Source organism: Poromitra crassiceps, assembly GCF_964638095.1.
Source record: "Poromitra crassiceps genome assembly, chromosome: 19".
In the NCBI taxonomy this organism is placed as follows: domain Eukaryota; kingdom Metazoa; phylum Chordata; class Actinopteri; order Beryciformes; family Melamphaidae; genus Poromitra; species Poromitra crassiceps.
In genome coordinates, this window is record NC_139646.1 from 19,508,906 (window position 1) to 19,528,208 (window position 19,303).

The 19,303-nt window shown below is 46.7% G+C and overlaps 1 protein-coding gene across 4 annotated transcripts in view; it reads right to left on the reverse strand.

Annotated features, from left to right (window-relative positions):
• The window catches only part of add3a (adducin 3 (gamma) a), a 141,900-nt gene that overhangs the window by 12,292 nt on the left and 110,305 nt on the right, over window positions 1–19,303 (reverse strand). For all 4 annotated transcript variants that reach the window (XM_083656113.1, XM_083656114.1, XM_083656115.1 and 1 more), the window contains exons 6-12: window positions 15,328–15,477; window positions 14,635–14,778; window positions 12,311–12,409; window positions 9,257–9,433; window positions 4,348–4,608; window positions 2,785–2,889; window positions 1,837–1,923 (exon numbers count right to left, since the gene is read on the reverse strand). In XM_083656113.1, coding sequence (XP_083512239.1) covers window positions 1,837–1,923; window positions 2,785–2,889; window positions 4,348–4,608; window positions 9,257–9,433; window positions 12,311–12,409; window positions 14,635–14,778; window positions 15,328–15,477 — 1,023 coding nt within the window. The remainder of the gene's footprint in view (window positions 1–1,836; window positions 1,924–2,784; window positions 2,890–4,347; window positions 4,609–9,256; window positions 9,434–12,310; window positions 12,410–14,634; window positions 14,779–15,327; window positions 15,478–19,303) is intronic.

Below are 19,303 nucleotides of genomic sequence, written 5' to 3' on the forward strand. Positions count from 1 at the left end.
AAAAAGTGCCAACCAAATCGAAAAAGGTCCAAATGAAAACACCACTGCAAACAGAAGCATTCAGAAAACACCCGTGGATATTTACCAGAACTTTTACCCGCAGCGGGTCCTTCAACACAAGACACCGGCCACAAAAACATCAGCATCAAAACAGCATTTTTATGTCGTTAACTTTTTGTTAATCTCCTCCCTATCATTTTATTGTATTTACTTCATGGTCTTGCTAAGTAAAACCATCAACACAAACTGTATCTGACTTGAGGCCGTTGCATGTGCTGCAGAAGATGTTCACCTGGCTCCACCTAGTGCTTGAGAGTGGTATTTAAAGGAAAAATCCACTTAGAACCGTGTTACCCACCATTGGTGATGTGCCAGGCCTATCCCTAAGCCTGTGGATATACTATGGACTTTTAGTGCTAGAGGCATTTTATTAACTATTTAAAATATCGACAGTCAGGTTTCGGATTTCAAGATCAACAGCTTCATCTCAGGCCTCCATTTTGCACAGATGTTCAAGGAGAGAAGAGGGAGCACATCACCCAAGAGGAAGAGAGGCCAATCTCTCCAGCGACAGTAGCCTCAAAAGACCAGAATGCAATGCAGCCACAAGACATGTTGTGTGGGGCGGGACTTCTTTTTCTCAACTGGAAACTCGTTCTCTTGCTCTTACTGCATTGACCATCACAGACGGATGTCGTCTTAAGGCCAACACATGGTCGAGCGAGGCACCCAGGCGTGAGGGGCGCGCGCCAAATATGACATCGCGTTGGGGGCGAGGCCTCCGCAACCGCGTACCTGAACCTGATTTTTCTAGCAGCACGTAGCTCTCGCGGCGCACGGCGCTTTGCAGAGAGGAGACAGGGAGAGGAATGAAATGAAGAAGTAAGTCCACTGAGCCGTGTTTTGACCACATTTCTTGACCCATGTGGTAAAACTTTGATTTGTAACTGTTCATTCTTAGTCATTTCAAGTAAATGTGCTGTGTTGAGAGAGAGCTCAGCACAAAGTAGGCTATCAGGGCTGAGAAGTTTGGTGATTCTATTCATGTGCTGACACGGTGGTTTGAGAGTGAAACCGCAGTGCTGCATAATATTAATGGTGTTTCATTGTGACTCTTCATGGTGCGTTTCTCACAATGAACAATGTCAACAGCGGTGCTCTGAGCAGCGCTCTGGGCACGAAAGCCGACGTCCCAGCGCGGAGTGCGCGTACGATCTGCCGAGGTCAGCCTCAACAGTGTAACAGTATCTGAGGCTGGATTTCTCCTTTAAAGGGCAAGTTCACGCAAACATGAAAATTCACTCATTCATTCAGTCATAGAGTGAGGACACTGTAGCCGTGAGCTGAGAGTGAAAACGGGGCTTTCAGCTTACAGCGACAGTGAAGAGTTCAGCTAAAAACAAAGCGTACATGATGTATCTTCAAGTCAACTGTGTTTGAAAGTTGGTCACCATTCTCTTCAATTGTTTAGGAGAGTGGTTCTCAACCTGTGTACGGGTGGTAGGCGGGGCTCCCTCCCTCTCATACTTTCATATGGTGGTCATTTGTGAGGTGGTACTTGGTGTAAAAAGGTTGAGAACCACTGGTTTAGGAGAATGCTCTAACTCTGTTTCCCTGGAAACCGGCATGGGGGTGAGTCGATAATGGCTGAATTTTCATTTTTGGGTGAACTTATCCTGCTGAGTTTCTGTGTTTTATCATTGCATATCACTGAGATCTGATCCTCATTGCCTATCACTGAGATCTGATCCTCATTGCCTATCACTGAGATCTGATCCTCATTGCATATCACTGAGATCTGATCCTCATTGCATATCACTGAGATCTGATCCTCACCCGTCTGGGTTCGTCGACAGGGATTCCTGCGAGGTGCTGAGAGCGCGGTCCTGAAGACATCGTGTCAAACCGGTTCTGCTCTCTGATCTGTGGTGGGACAAAGAAACAACAACACACAGTGATGTCATCACACAGGTCACGGAACCAGGAAGCAGTTCACAGTGAGTTTACATGACGTGGAACCAGGAAGCAGTTCACAGTGAGTTTACATGACGTGGAACCAGGAAGCAGTTCACAGTGAGTTTACATGACGTGGAACCAGGAAGCAGTTCACAGTGAGTTTACATGATGTGGAACCAGGAAGCAGTTCACAGTGAGTTTACATGACGTGGAACTGTGTTCTGGGACAATTCAGAAGTGGGACGTTTCTGATGCCTCCGCTAGAGACAAAGGTGGAGACGGCGTGTGTTGTCACTCGGGATGTGGAAAATGTGCACCGTGTGTGTTAAGTCCCTGATCGTATCTCTCCTGCTCATCCAGTCCTGTGATACTTCTCCTTTCTGAGCCTTCTTGAACTCTTCTTTAGACCAAAACCCCCAAAGTATCTGAATGAATCACCTCAGAAGCAGTAGAAGTTTTAAAACCGAACCATATCAAGACAAAGAGAAGATAAAGCTGCCCAATTAACCCTGGAGGGAGCTTTGCATTTACTGTAAATTTCTGGGATGTATTGAAAGGAAAAAAAAAAAACTCACTCCCAAGCTCTTATTGATTGATTGATTGATTGATTTTGTTTCCTACTGTAGCACCTTTCTGATCATTCAATGTTTACAGGAATACTATCAAGGCAGTGACTCCAGACCTTACATTTCCTCCTCTTAGTTGGTTGTACATCTTGGTGCATCTTTAAGCATCTTACATTAGAAGTGTCTCTGGCTGAGAGCTTCAGCTAAATGCAAAGGTGTTACAGAAGACTAAAGCGGAGTGAGAGGAGAAGGCCACACTCACTTTGTTTCTCTTCTGCTGCACCTCAGAGGGGTCTGTGTTGAGCGGGACGAACTGATTGGGGTCCTCGATCCGGATCGGGGTTCCTGTCTCCTCTGCCTTCATCCACTGCACAGGGAAGACAAATAAACAGGTCACATAAGGCAGTCCAGGTCATGAGTCCTTGACTCATTTTCAGGAGTCGTGACTCGAGCATTCATGCATTTTGGACTCAGAATTTGGACGACTTGGACTTGTTCCGAGTGCCGCAGGGATGACATATTTTTGTAGGCCAACCTGGAGGTTAGCATGGCCTGGTTCTCTCAACTAGAAGGATTGTGGTTCGGTTCAGCTTAGATGCCTGAAATAAGCTCTGGGGTTAACACAAGTTTATGAAACCTTTGTGTTCAGCAAAATAATCTTCACAAATGAATTTTTTTAATGATTTTTGAAGCGTAAATGCGATAATCTGAATGACATGCAGCCACGCCTTATCTTCTATCCTGAACTAAAAATATAAAAAAATATATTTTGAGTAAATAATTCACATGCTCCTCTCCCCACTGAATCACATACTGTTCTTCTATATCGTCCTCCTTGTCTTGGTCTGATGCTTTTGTCTAAAGTTCCTTAGCTCATATTTTGTCAGCTGATAGATCAGTAGGCGACCTCTGACCCATGCTCTCATTACTATTGTCTACTTGAATACTGGTGAACGTGGATTGTATGCTTGTTCTACAGTTGCATTCAACGCTCTCGGCTAAATGCCTAAAAAGGTACTGTAAATATCAGCTAATGCAATTGAATACAAAATGGGATGTAATTCTCGGTTCGGCCAGGAGATGGTGATCTAATATCATCTTTCATTGGGATAACAACCGAGGTAAAGCACTCTGCCCTGGCTGGAAATGGAGTGAAAGCAAAGTAATTCCATATAAACATCGGAAGTAGAAAGCATTATGATCAATTATGATTATGATTCTCTCTCACATACACAAACCTCCCGCGCGCACAGTCACACATGAACTTCCACACCCACCAACACACATGCACGTAGCCAGGTAAAACCACCCTGATGACCTCACATTGTTTCACTCCACAGATCAGTCTGTGGACTTCCAGCTAACCCCAGCGATTTCTAGAAATGAGAATGTAACCGGCCAATCGGGGACGCCGCTGGCAAAACCATAATGGCGTCTCCGGAAGCAACGAGCGGTAACGTTAACAATAGTAGAGTAAACAGCCATGAGGGCAGTTACTGCAGAAATAGACTCAAATACAACAATGAAACAAGAACAAGAGGATGCACCAGCCAAGTTTCTCAGCGGAAAAGACATTTGCGCCGTTCTTCCGAGTGGATTTGGAGTGGGTTTGGCGACGCTGATTGGCTGAAGGAGTTGTCTGTCAAGGCAAGTAATCCCGCCCACTGAAATGGCTGATATGTAGAGCGAAACAGAATATGAGGTCACATTATCAAGGCGGTTTTTACCAGGCTCGTTTTTAACATGCACTCACCCACATGCACTCACTTATAAATCATTTCAACACTCAATGACAAACACACCCCCTCCCACCACCCCCTCTCACCGTGGTGGTGCGGGCGTGGTAGCGCTCGTCGCGGGCCTCCACATTGACCTTGGTGTAGCTGTTGGGAGAGTTGAGCCAGCGTGTCTTCTCTCTCTGCTGCCTCTGCTGGAGGAACTTGAAGGGCAGCCGCGTGGCCCCGCCCCCCTCCGCCTCCTCGTCGAACATGAAGGCGGTGACCGTGGCCGGGATCTCCACCTCGCTCTTGTGCCGCTGCTTCTCCCGCACGATGGGGTGTCTGTAGGCGTAGCCCGTCCTGTAGCCCTGCACAGGCGCATAACAATAACAGCGTCACTCACACCTAGGTCTACAACTAGCCACTATTTTCATGAGTCATTCATCTGTCCGTTATTTATTAGTCATTCGGTCTATAAAATGTCACAAAATGGTGAAAAATCTCAATCACATTTTCCCCAAAGTCCAAGATGACATCGTCAAATGTCTTCTTTTGTCCGGATCAACAGTCCACAACAACCCAAAGATAATCAGTTTACATAGAAGACTAAAGAAACCAGAACATATTCCCATTTTAAGAAGCTGGAATGAAACGATTAATCGATTATAAAAAAAATTGTTGGCAAATAATCAACTAATGATTGCAGCTCTAGTCACACATACAGTCTGTTTTCTTTGGTCCAGAGCGCGGTGGAAACGTTTATTTTGTTGCATTTTTTGTGATTTGTTTTGTTATGATTCACACTGCCCAGTGTACAAGCAAATCAAGAGTTGTAAGCAAAAGCCACAAGGACGCACAAGTGTTTCATTCATACATTTGGATACTCGATATTTATGTTCGAGTGTTGTAATTGTCTGTTCAGTCTATTTATGTAACCCACATCTGCAGTTTCATATTTCTACTTACTGATTATTCAAGTTTCGTCTCATCTAATTTAGTTGTGTTTAGCAAGTGGCTGGTTATTTAATGATGCACATTGTAATGTTTTTTTTCTTCTGTGTGTGTGATCCGAAATACACAGAACACAGGCACATTGGAAGAATATCTGCTGAGTTCGAAAAGTCAATTTTATCCCGTAGTGATTCGACTGTTGTGTTTTTACCCAGTAATAAATGAGAGCTTTGATAACGTAAACAGGGCCTGAGTCAAAAGGTCTCTGTCTCTCTCTCTGTCTCTCTCTCTGTGTCTCTCTCGCCCTCTGCATGCCCTCTGCATGCCCTCTGACAGAGAGAGAGAGCAGAAAAACAGTGCTGTGACCAGAGGGCTTTCAGTCAGCTGAGCCATTTCCTGTCTGACTCTCTCTCTCTCTCTCTCTCTCTCTCGCCCACCCCCTCCCTCCCTCTCTCCCTCCATCCTCATCTCTCACACTCCCGTTTCCCCTCGGTGTCACTGTCCTCTCGCTCGTTCCAACTTTTGTTCCAGACACTTTTCCACACTCCGCTTGACTTTTAAGTTCTGCTCTCAGCCCAGATCCGCTGACGACTGCTGCTTATACAGCTTCACTACCCAGCAGACAGAGTCAATATCAGCATCATACTGTATATATTTGAGACAAAGCATCCTTCTTCACCTTTCTCCTCAATCTCCTCCTGTTCTAATATAGTGATCCCCCTTTCTAAACCTGAACTTATGCAGAGAAGGTCAACTGAGCCGCCATGTCTTTTCCAACTTCACCACCTCTACGGGAGTTATTGCAGGTCAAGTGCTCAGCTGGATTGTAACCTTTTTGGCCCAGCTGGGACCCCTTAAAATGAAGTGATGCCTACTAAGTTGCGAAGTGCGCAAGATGCCTAGTTTAGAATAATAAACAGAAAAAACAGACAAATATGTTAAATATGTTCCTTTCCAGTAAATAATCTCATGAACCCCCCCCCCCCCACCAAAAAAAAGGGGGGAGAGAACGTTACTCGTTCACTTTCCCCGGCCACATTTTCATCACCTCGCCTGGGTTTTGTGCAACATCTGAACCCCCCAGAGCTTATCTGTGAATCTGTCTGATAGCCCTGCTCTGTTTATGAGGTGTGAGAGAGAGGAGGAGAGGAGCTGCACGGCCTCTCAGTGGCCCGAGAGGGGATGATTCATCCAGGGGAAACAAGGGGGAGGGGATGGGGAGACCAGAGGAGAGAAGAGAGAGACAAGAGACAGAGAGACAGGGAATACAGGGAGGCTTTCTGTTAACGGTTCCTGAATTCTTCTGTGTTGACCAAATCTCCCTCACTGTGTCCCAAAGCAGAACCTACAGGGAGCGGCTCACAGCTGCTCCTCTGGCCCGGTGACGCACCACCATTCCTCCTTAACTCATTGAATGCCATGGACGTCCTTCGACGTCCAATTAAATAGTGACGTAGAATGCCACGGACGTCCTTCGACGTCCAATGCGTTTTTTGACGGTGGGACGTCGATCAAAGCCTTCCGCAGCTCCTGTACAACTATAGTAGCTATTGGAGGTGTATAACCTATTTTACGGACTCATTAGGTGGCGACAGTGCTTGCTCGGTGCAGTCCAGATTAGAGACAGGTCCGAGAAACAGCCTAAAAGCCGTGGATCAAAGACAACCCGATGCATGCTCCCAGAGCCATTTGCTCTGTCGCGGGAGCTGACATTGGCTCCGAACAGGAGTCAATCCGCGCTCACAACTGAGCCCCTCTGTCCCTGTCTGTCTGTCTGTCTGTCTGTCTGTATAGTTTCTCCACCCGATTAGCAGACAGGAAAGCAGCCCCTGACGCCAAACCATTCAGCAATCCGGGTTGGCTCTTCCCTGCTGTGGCGCTGAGAGCCGACAGCAGCACACAAACGCAGCACTCCGAAAATATAATGGTTGCGTGAGGCTGTGTGCAGTGTGGGGAGGAGTTTACGGGGGGAGGGGGGGAGGGGGGTGGTGCACGCAGGGCATCACACAACAACTACGTCACTACATCAGAAAATATTATCTTCAGACTCAGTGAATGTGCTTGAAATGCTGCATTTCACAAAAGGCGGATTATCTCAGCTAATAATTTGAAAAGCCTGAAAACGCTGAAAACAACCTATCTTCTCCGGCTCATAACTAAAGAACGGAAAATGGTATCAATAAACTTTTTTTTGCTGATGATACAATAGAGCCAGCTCGTTCTTGTGCGTGTTCGGTGTTTACATAGTAATATCACACAATATTCTGTGGGCCTCGAGAAATCACTGAAAACGCTCTGAAAACTCTGGCACTGGGAGCATCCGTTCTCCAAAAGTGGCTGGCACTGAATGAGTTAATCACCCCTCCATCTCTCCTCGCCTTCTTCAAAACAATACTCCTCCATCACCACCCTCCTCCTCCTCCTAAAACAATACTCCTCCATCACCACCCTCCTCCTCCTAAAACAATACTCCTCCATCACCACCCTCCTCCTCCTAAAACAATACTCCTCCATCACCACCCTCCTCCTCCTCCTAAAACAATACTCCTCCATCACCACCCTCCTCCTCCTCAAACAATACTCCTCCATCACCACCCTCCTCCTCCTCCTCAAACAATACTCCTCCATCACCCTCCTCCTCCTCCTCCTAAAACAATACTCCTCCATCACCCTCCTCCTCCTCCTAAAACAATACTCCTCCATCACCACCCTCCTCCTCCTCCTCAAACAATACTCCTCCATCAACCTCCTCCTCCTCCTCCTCAAACAATACTCCTCCATCACCCTCCTCCTCCTCCTCCTAAAACAATACTCCTCCATCACCACCCTCCTCCTCCTAAAACAATACTCCTCCATCACCCTCCTCCTCCTCCTCCTAAAACAATACTCCTCCATCACCACCCTCCTCCTCCTCAAACAATACTCCTCCATCACCCTCCTCCTCCTCCTCCTAAAACAATACTCCTCCATCACCCTCCTCCTCCTCAAACAATACTCCTCCATCACCCTCCTCCTCCTCCTCCTAAAACAATACTCCTCCATCACCACCCTCCTCCTCCTCAAACAATAGTCCTCCATCACCCTCCTCCTCCTCCTCCTAAAACAATACTCCTCCATCACCACCCTCCTCCTCCTCAAACAATACTCCTCCATCACCCTCCTCCTCCTCCTCCTCAAACAATACTCCTCCATCACCACCACCACCACCACCCTCCTCCTCCTCAAACTATACTCCTCCATCACCCTCCTCCTCCTCCTCAAACAATACTCCTCCATCACCACCACCACCCTCCTCAAACAATACTCCTCCATCACCACCCTCCTCCTCCTCAAACAATACTCCTCCATCACCCTCCCCCTCCTCCTCCTAAAACAATACTCCTCCATCACCACCCTCCTCCTCCTAAAACAATACTCCTCCATCACCACCACCCTCCTCCTCCTAAAACAATACTCCTCCATCACCCTCCCCCTCCTAAAACAATACTCCTCCATCACCCTCCTCCTCCTAAAACAATACTCCTCCTCCACCCTCCTCCTCCTAAAACAATACTCCTCCTCCACCCTCCTCCGCCTAAAACAAACTCCTCCTCCACCCTCCTCCTCCTAAAACAATACTCCTCCATCACCCTCCTCCTCCTCCTGATTCCCTCCCACACTTGTCCTTTAAAAATGATCTCTCCGGCTTCATAAAAACACCCCCAGTGGATCTGAGAACTTTGGCAACCCCTTCAAAGACATTTGAGCTGCTATGAGGTTATTGTCACGGAGCTCTTGCATAACGCTTTCCAGAGATCGTTTTCTTCCCCTCTGATTTTCTGTCAGTGAAGTTTGATTTTCTCTAAGTACCTTTTTTGTCTGCCGGAAACATCAAAATGATTTTTCAGAAGAAAGAGATACCCATCTCATGTGTGGAACAGCACACTTATAAGCTTTCAAGAACTGGGTACACGTTGAATCCCTATTGTGTTTTTTTCCTCAATCAGCGATAGTGTTGTTGCATAACAGACATTAATTATATGAAAATGTGCTCATCTCCTCTCATTCCGATGGCCTCGGACTCACCAGGTTATCCAGCATCCGCATCAGGGACTCGAACTCCAGCTCGCCAGTCTTCCACTTGTGCTGGCCGCCCATGTTGACGGCCTGCGCGTCGGACACCGCAAACACCCGCGACTTGTACTTCTCCTGGTCCAACACTATCAGGTTGTCCACACCGCCCGCACACGAGATGGCGTTCACCTGACACCACAAGGTAGAGAGAGAGAGAGGGAGGGAGAGAGAGAGAGGGGAGAGAGAGAGAGAGAGAGAGAGGGAGGGAGGGAGAGGGAGAGAGGGGAGAGAGAGAGGAGAGAGAGAGAGAGAGAGAGAGAGGGAGGGAGAGGGAGGGAGAGAGAAAGAGAGGAGAGAGAGAGAGAGAGGGAGGGAGAGAGAGAGGGAGGGAGAGAGAGAGAGAGAGAGAGAGGGAGGGAGAGGGAGAGAGGGGAGAGAGAGAGGAGAGAGGGAGGGAGAGGGAGAGAGAGAGAGAGGAGAGAGAGAGAGAGAGAGAGAGGGAGGGAGAGGGAGAGAGGGGAGTGATAGACAGAGAGGGGAGAGAGATAGGGGGGGTCAGGGGGATGTAGGGAAAAGTATGTAAGCACTGCGACTGATAACTTGTTGAAACATATTTCTATCACCAGAAATGTGACTCTGGGGCATTTACTCAGTAAAATCCTCCTCCTACAATGAGAATATATAATGTCTCCTAGGTCAGGAGTTCTCAAAGTGGGGGGACCCCCAGGAGTCCTTGAGGGGGTCCCCAGCAAAAAGGGCAATATTTTATTTTCACTATAATTCCATACATAAGTAACACAATGACAGAATGTATATGAGTATTTTGGTCATGGGTTTCATACGCTTTCTGTAACAAAACATTTAAAAGCAAAAATGGTATCAGATGGGGGACCCTGGGACAAAAATCTTATCAAATGGGGGTCCGTGGTCTAATTTGTGTGAGTTTAGGGGTCCTTGATGTGAAGAAGTTTGAAAAACCAATCTAGGCCACTAGTATGCAGGATCAAACTTTTTTTTTATCCCATTTTTATCTCCCATTAGTGCTCATTTTAATTTATTTATCCTGGTTGCTGCTCCACCCTCTGCCGATCTGGGGAGAGCCGAAACTGGCTCCATGCTTCCTCCGAGACATGGGAAGTTAGCCAGCCGCTTCTTTTCACCTGACAGGGGAAGCTTCACCGGTAGGACATAGCATGTGGGAGGATCACGCTATTCCAACGAGTTCCCCTCCCTCCGAACAGGCGCCCCTAACGACCCTGAGGGGGCACCACATCAGCAACCAGGATATTGTATGTTTTGGTGAAGGGGGTTCCTATATGAAGGAGACCCCCGGGAGGCACGGGGAGAACATGCAAACTCCACACAGAAAGGCCCTTTTGACGACCCCACCCGGGCGGTGGGCACTCGAGGAGGACATGCGGACGGGCACGCATTCCTTCAGCGTTCACAGTGTCCCAGGTGGGAATCGAACCCGGGAGCTTCGAGCTGTGAGGCGACAGCGCTTACCACTGCACCACCGTACCCCCGCAGGATCAAACTTTATATTGACTTTATTAATATATCATTATATTTGGATAGTGTAATGTTGATACTCGCTTCCAATCAAAAAGTAGTCTATAGATATTCAATGTCTGGATTAGGGATAATCTTAGGGTCAAGGTTAGTCTGTGGAGATGGACCAAATAAGCAAGTGACACTTTATAACATCGATTTCTTTCGTCATGTGATAGTTGAGTGTCAGCATTAATTAGACTATCCAAAATAAAGTATGACAGAAAAAGGTCAATCAAAAGCCAAGTCCAGGCAGCTATGGCTGATCTAAAGCAGACAGAACAGACGTGGTAGATAGACGGATCTATTTTTAGAAATTAATCTGGGTTTTGCAGGATGGATTAATGTTACGTTTTCTCTTGCTTGGCGGGGTGGCATTTGGGCTGCCTATTAGAGCAGGCGGGGGCACACAGACATCTCCAATATCTATTTGAAATTCAAATATCTACTGTTTTTACAAGCTACCACAAGTCAAGAACATACCGAAGCGCTAGAGAAATCGCCTATACACTCGACTTACACACCACACAGGGTTTTGACATTTGTTAGAAGTTTGATAAAACCAAAAAGACACATGTACAGTACATCATGAAATAACACTACAAAAATGGAGCTGGGTAAAGAAAATATGGGGGGGGGGGGGGGGTTAGTGGGTGTGGTTGAATCCTGCCTGACCTACTGTGTCTCCTCTTCCAGTGATTCTCAACCTTTTTCATATCAAGGGCCCACAGAGCCCCATTTAATGAGTTTTAGTCTGTTGAGCCCACATCTGGGAATATGTTTTATTGTTGGATACGATTTAGTCCAGAACTCCATGATAACAAAACTAGGATCAAAACAGTCATTCTGCAGCATTCTCTAACTGTGTTACCTTCTTGGAAATTAAATAACGCTGTCGTTTGACAATTCGAACCTGCCCAAGGACCCCTGGTGGTCCGCGGACCCCACGTTGAGAACCACTGTCCTATTCCATTGCCCACTCGTCTTTGGAAACCCCTCCAGAAAACAACCCTATTCTGAATGCAGCTTTTGGAGCAGCATCAGCAGCTCAGCATCACCCTGCCTCTCCATCAGACAGCTAATAGTCTGACTGTGTTTAGCAAACATTTAGCACACATGATGATTTAGGGCTATTGTTAAAGAAGTGAGTGAGAGTGGGGACATGTGGCGAGCATCTGCCACTGCAACAACAAACAGATTAGAGGGAATGACAACGCCCGCCTCTACTATTAGTGCAAAGGAAGCAGAGTGCTGCAGCAATGTGCTGTGTGAGTGAGTGAGTTAGTGTGTGTGTGTTTAGAGTGTGTGTGTTAGTGAGTGTGTGTGTGTGTGTGTGTGTGTGTGTGTGTGTGTGTGTGCGTGTGCATGCGTGTGTGTGTGTGTGTGTGTGTGTGTGTGTGTGTGTGAGAGAGAGTGTGTGTGTGTGTGTGTGTGTGTGTGTGTTAGTGAGTGTGTGTGTGTGTGTGTGAGAGTGAGTGAGTGAGTGAGTGAGTGTGTTTGTGTGTGTGTATATACCTGTATTTCGCAGGCATATTGGGCGTTGTAGATGTTGTGAAAGGCCTCTTCAATGGTCTCGCCGAGAGCCACCACACCGTGATTCCTCAGCACCAGCACCTGTGTAACACACACACACACACACACACACACACACACACACACACACACACACACACACGTCAGACTTGCTTACTTGTGATGGACATTACTGTACTGTGTCAGGAGGACCTGTGACTAACAGGTTAGCAGCACCAAAACATCTCTAACTCCATGTGTGAACAAGGGCTGGGCGAGTGGATGAACACATCAGGGATCTGCCTCAGATTCAATCCGTTGCCAGTGGACATTCCCAAATCTTTGCATATTGAAATTCCATCGACCTTCGGTCATTTTAAAATGCAGCCAAGACACTAAAATGGGAAAGCAGTCACAGGGACAAACACCATGCTTGAGTTGATCTCAGGCAGAGAAGGTAGAGGAGGGAGAGAAGGTAGAGAAGGTAGAGGAGGTAGAGAAGGGAGAGAAGGTAGAGAAGGCAGAGAAGGTAGAGAAGGCAGAGGAGGTAGAGAAGGCAGAGAAGGTAGAGAAGGCAGAGAAGGTAGAGGAGGTAGAGAAGGTAGAGAAGGTAGAGGAGGTAGAGAAGGCAGAGAAGGTAGAGAAGGTAGAGAAGGCAGAGAAGGTAGAGAAGGCAGAGAAGGTAGAGGAGGTAGAGGAGGCAGAGAAGGTAGAGGAGGTAGAGAAGGGAGAGAAGGTAGAGAAGGCAGAGAAGGTAGAGGAGGTAGAGAAGGTAGAGGAGGTAGAGGAGGTAGAGAAGGGAGAGAAGGTAGAGGAGGTAGAGAAGGTAGAGGAGGTAGAGGAGGCAGAGAAGGTAGAGGAGGTAGAGAAGGTAGAGAAGGCAGAGAAGGTAGAGGAGGTAGAGAAGGTAGAGAAGGCAGAGAAGGGGGAGAAGGGAGAGAAGGCAGAGGAGGTAGAGGAGGTAGAGAAGGTAGAGGAGGTAGAGAAGGTAGAGGAGGTAGAGAAGGCAGAGAAGGTAGAGGAGGGAGAGAAGGTAGAGAAGGCAGAGAAGGGAGAGAAGGTAGAGAAGGTAGAGGAGGGAGAGAAGGTAGAGAAGGTAGAGGAGGTAGACAAGGTAGAGGAGGTAGAGAAGGCAGAGAAGGTAGAGGAGGTAGAGAAGGTAGAGGAGGGAGAGAAGGTAGAGAAGGCAGAGGAGGTAGAGAAGGTAGAGGAGGGAGAGAAGGTAGAGGAGGTAGAGAAGGTAGAGGAGGGAGAGAAGGTAGAGAAGGTAGAGAAGGTAGAGGAGGTAGAGGAGGTAGAGGAGGTAGAGGAGGTAGAGAAGGCAGAGAAGGTAGAGGAGGTAGAGGAGGGAGAGAAGGTAGAGAAGGTAGAGGAGGTAGAGGAGGTAGAGGAGGGAGAGAAGGTAGAGAAGGTAGAGGAGGTCGAGGAGGTAGAGGAGGGAGAGAAGGTAGAGGAGGTAGAGGAGGGAGAGAAGGTAGAGAAGGTAGAGGAGGGAGAGAAGGTAGAGGAGGTAGAGGAGGTAGAGAAGGTAGAGGAGGTAGAGGAGGTAGGTGAAACACAACATTTCCTCAGGATGTGCTGTTTGTTTCCCATTGCCTTGTATTGTGCTACAGCTTCCTATTAGCAATACATACTCATATACTGATGCTTGTTCATTATGGTTTTATTCACTGTGACAACTTTCATGTGTCAAACTGACCCTTCTTTAACCATTTTACCAGCTGTGACAGCGATGGCTGCTGTTGTTTTCCACTCGTGTGTGTGTGTGTGTGTGTGTGTGTGTGCCTGTGGACAGATTTTGTCAGCACGATAGCGTCAAAACCAAGTTTGAAAATTGATCGATGTGAGCAAGGGGGCCAGAAGCGACCATTTCAGTCAATTGAAATGAGATGTCCACCTGCTTCCAGTGTGAACGTAATAATAATAAACATGTGTTTTCTATAAAGACGCTGTACAAAAAGAAACACTAAAGGGGCGGGGATGACGTAAGTGCAACAGACAATGGACAAACACGACAGAGGCACACAGGGATAGGCAGGGGGAGCTAGGAGAAGGCAGAGGAGAAGAGATGGGTTTTGAGGCGGGATTGGAAGACAGTGAGGGAGTCTGATTGTCTCATGTCCGGGGGGAGAGAGTTCCAGAGCTTGGGAGCTGCCCTGGAGAAGGCTCTGTTGCCGAAAACGTAGAGTGAAAAAGAAAGCACTGTAGAGAGGATGCAGAAGAAGTAGGTCGGTGTCAGGCTCTGTGTGTGTGTGTGTGTGTGTGTGTGTGTGTGTGTGTGTGTGTGTGTGTGTGTGTGTCTGTGTGTGTGTGTGTGTGTGTCCTACCTTGGTCGAGGGCCCCAGGGCCTTCTGCAGTTCCCGGCGCTCGTCCTGCTCGTCCAGGCTGCCCTGGTAGTTATAATAGGCAATATCACCCAGGATCAACGCCTCCTGAGAGATGGGCAGGATGCCACACTTCATAGACGACACCTGAGACAGCAAGAGAGCGAGGACCAGGAAGAGAGAGAGGACCAGGAAGAGAGCAAGGACCAGGAAGAGTTATGACGGGAATATTGCAGCTATTTTTAGATTTTGTTATGAGTATATCCTATTTTGATACTCTGTACTTCTTTAAGAGTTTCAAGAACAGGTTTGTTCTCGCATGAAACTTAATTGCGTCGCTGCAGTGCAGAGAGCCTAATTCACAAACACTTAGTCTGTGCCAGTGTCTATTTCAAGGATAATTATTCTCTTTTCTGTTGATCTCAGCTAAATCTCTCCCTGCAATCCTCTCAAGGTGACACTTAGGAGCACATCAAGGCCTCTTCCACTCACATAATTACCCCCATTTGAATTTCTAAACATCTCTGAAAACCGCTCATCTCAAAATATCACATTCCCCGTCAACACGAGAGTCAGGTGTTCAGCAAGTGAATGTGGGCGGAGATTTCACTTTACTTGGGCCTATCAAACAGCTGAAAATGCTATTTGTTTACTTTAAAGTGTCGGTGAGCTCGGGGTTGGGCGTGGCTTACTTACCGCGGCCGTGGCGGGCGTGTGCACGTGGATGATGCAGCGCACGTCGGGACGCATGGAGTAGATGGCGGCGTGGGGGCTGAAGCCGGCGGGGTCCACCCTCAGGTTGGTGGATCCCTGGTCGATCACGTCCCCGATGATGTTCACCTTCACCTGGGGAGAGCAGAGAGGAGAGGAGCCCCACTCAGTGGCTGCTTTCATGGAGGGGAGGGAGGGGGACTAGCCTGGCTAAACCCAGCCTCCATGTTACAGGTATAGTCTGTGATGTCACGTTGAAGGCTAGAGGGGGACATCCATTTCTGCTGTTCAAGTCACACTGGAATGAAAACCTTTTTGTTTTTTCAGCTCATTCTAACCATCATACCATACATCTATTAGACAATTTATGCCAAAGAGTGGCCAAAAATATAGATTTCATTGTATATTTACAGTATATATAATCACTTTTCCTTGAAGACAGAAAATCTTGACTTTACTATATATCATGTACCAGGATACCAATAAAACCATCACAGTTTTTTTGCACATTCGCTCACCTCCAATAAAATGGCATCTCTCTCTCTAGCTGATATCCCATTGGTTCAACAAAAACTACATAAGGAATTAAGACGCTCTGGTTTCATTGTGACTTTCAACTCCTACTGGTCTCCCAACTCTTTGATACATACACGGCTTATACTCTTATCTCAACCCACGGGCTTCTCTGTCCCACACGGGTGCAAAGGCCGTCCAACACAAGACACATAAGCTTTAGTCAGGCCAGGAGGAGAGAGGAGATCGGAGGAAAGCGAAGGGAAGCGTATCAAAAATACATAAGCAAATCCACACACACACACAAGACCACACACACACGCACACACACACACACACACACACACACACACACAAGACCACACACACACACACACACACACACACAAGACACACACACACACACACACACACGAGTTGACAACTCTCCAACATCAACCAGCAGGACATAAACACACGTCAAAATCAATGAGCATGATGTCTGAAATCACATTATCAACGATCCCCGGCCCCGCCTCTCCAGGAAATGAATTGGAACATTACCAGGAAGCACAACAGAGTCAGGGCGTGGACATGATGGCCCTACTGTGACCGCTTCATTGCAGCCAGTTAGCAGTGATTACATTACTAGACAGCAGAGAGAGAGAGAGAGAGAGAGAGACATAAAGAAAGAGCTAAGGGGAGAGAGAAAGAGATGAGCAGAGAAATGGGAGACAAGTAGAGACAGTAAGACGGATATCTAGAGATAAAAATAAAAGGATGAGGAATGTCAACACTGTGCAGATGACGGCCGGGTCAGTCAGTCACAGAGAAAACTAATAACAAACAGACAACACAGCTTCACCACAGACTTCGGACAACAACATCATCAGTCCCAGGCTATTCTAAGTAGGGGTGGGAATCGTGGAGTAACTCACGATACGGTCACGATACTTGGCCCTCGATAACGATATTATCACGATACAGCGATTCTGCGATAATCGATATACTGGAAGAAATATAACCTACGATACATCACGATATCTGTGTAACTGAAGAGAAAAAAATACCCCTAAAAAGCAAGAAGCAGGTATTATGTATTTATTAGCAGAATTGACATGAACTCTCTCAGAGTTCACTCACTCACTCATACCATTTTCGATACCACGGAGGAAAAGTTACACATTAAGTCTTTTTATTATTATTATTAAAACAAGAAAACCTACCGTATATAACCTACCTACCTATATCATTTCTAAAAGTAGATATTAATGATCAAACATTTCCATTCATGTAGCCTACAGTATTTATGTTTTTGTTTCAACTACAAACATAAATAAACGCCAACTTGAAACTATGTTTCAACTACCACACACAGCATAATATTTTAGCCTATTTATTATTATTATTATTATTATTATTTATTATTATTTATTTTTTAAATAAACATATCGATACTTGGTGCCAGTGTATCGATAACGTATCGCAAGTGGAAATATCGCGATACCGTGAGTATCGATATTTTGTCCCACCCCTAATTCTACGACCCCCCCCCTTCAGAAATCAGTGTTTCTTTTCCTAATAAGACACCATGGTTGAGTTCTGGCAGCTGTAATTTATTCATAAAATTGCGTCGGCTCAAGATTCAGAATGAATTCCTTCACCCACTAAGCAGAACACTTCTGCCTTGGCTTATATTAGTCTGGGCCTGAACATTTCTCTCCTTCTGTGTGGTTACGTCCCATCCCGTCACGCCCCATCACCATCCCCCCAAAACAGAAGAATGACATGATGCTGTTGCTTTATGACTTTCAACTCAACTGTATGCCCTCTAAAGGAATGTGGAGGCCACAGCAGGCTGGTGAGCTTTGAGAGAGAGAGAGAGAGAGAGTGAGAGAGAGAGTGAGAGAGAGAGAGAGAGAGAGAGAGTGAGAGAGAGAGAGAGAGAGAGAGAGAGAGAGAGACTGACTGTGGCAGAGTGACTGTGACAGAGTGAGAGAGATACAGTAGGTAACTGTCTATTGATCCTTCACCCTGCAGAGAAAAGTGAATGGCACCAGCTAAGTGTAACAACCGGTAACCACTCTGTCTGTCTCCCCACACACACACACACACACACACACACACACACACACACACACACACACACACACACACACACACACGCACACACCCACACCCACACCCACAGCTGTCAGACGATCAAACGTCGACTGGGTTACATCACATGTGGGGTCAAATAATCCCTACAGCTGAGAGCCTCGTCCCACGCACACAGCACTTCTACACTAAATATACATATAATAATGATAATGATAATGATAATGCCAGGGGGGAGAATTTGAAATGTGACACGGCTAGATGGTAAAGTGGGTGATAACATGCAAAAAAGGGCCGCTCCAGAGACGAGAGCAGCGGGGGGCCGAAGATAGACTGAGGACCCCAACAAGATATCCCAGAATTCCTTTGAGGACGGTCCAAGCTAAGCAAATCCAACACCTTGGCTTTGACCCCGTGGCCGTGACCCTCCCATGTGAAGTGGATCTCCCCTCCCTCGTGGCTCACTGGTGGGTGGAGTTGACTCAGGATGAGTTAAGCTCCCCCCTCTGCAGAAATCACAAACCATCTTTTCATATTCCTTCAAACTCCAGTGAGAGAGAGGTGAAGCTGAGGGACGACAGAACAAAAGGTTTTTGCAGACTGCGGGATTTGATCTGATGTCGTCTAGACAGCAAGTCCACACGTGCACGGTAGGGCCGCACAGGAAATCACTGAACTGCCTGGCAGTCACATGACCAGGGCGACCACTGCCTCTTGAATTGTGTGGAAACGAAACAGCGCTGTTATTTTAACATAGACAGTAGCACCGCTGCGGTAGAAGTCACCTCCATCCTCATATTATTTTTGAGTAGAAAACAATAGAAAACTGAACTACCGTACATCACTGAGGTTTTCAAATGAATGCATTAGAAATGTAAAACAAAATTTTAAGAAAGCAATACAAACTATCATCATCCCTATTATTGTTTTCCAATAGAAAGCAATAAAAACATACATCACTGACTGTATTGTTTTTCAATTGAACACATTAAAAACAGTATCACTGTGTTGCACTTCAATAGGACACAAATAGAAACGGCTTCATAGTGGAAGCTGGAAAGCACCTCAGTGGGAAGCAGAAAGCAGCAACTGTCCTGGATCATTTCATTAAGAGTCCTGCATGTTCTGAGGGGTGAGTGCGTATTTCATGAACCTGAAATCTAATTAGAAAAGTTGATTGAACTGAGTGATGTGGAGGGAATGCAGATCCACTAATACACTAATGTCCAGAACAGGAGGAACACTGTTCTCCTCTCACTCCACTGGACAGGAAGAGCTGCACAGCTGACAGAAAGACTCCAGACCAGAAAGCGCTATATTGACGACGGCAACTCTTAAATTGCAAAACACATTGTTCAAATCAAATCAA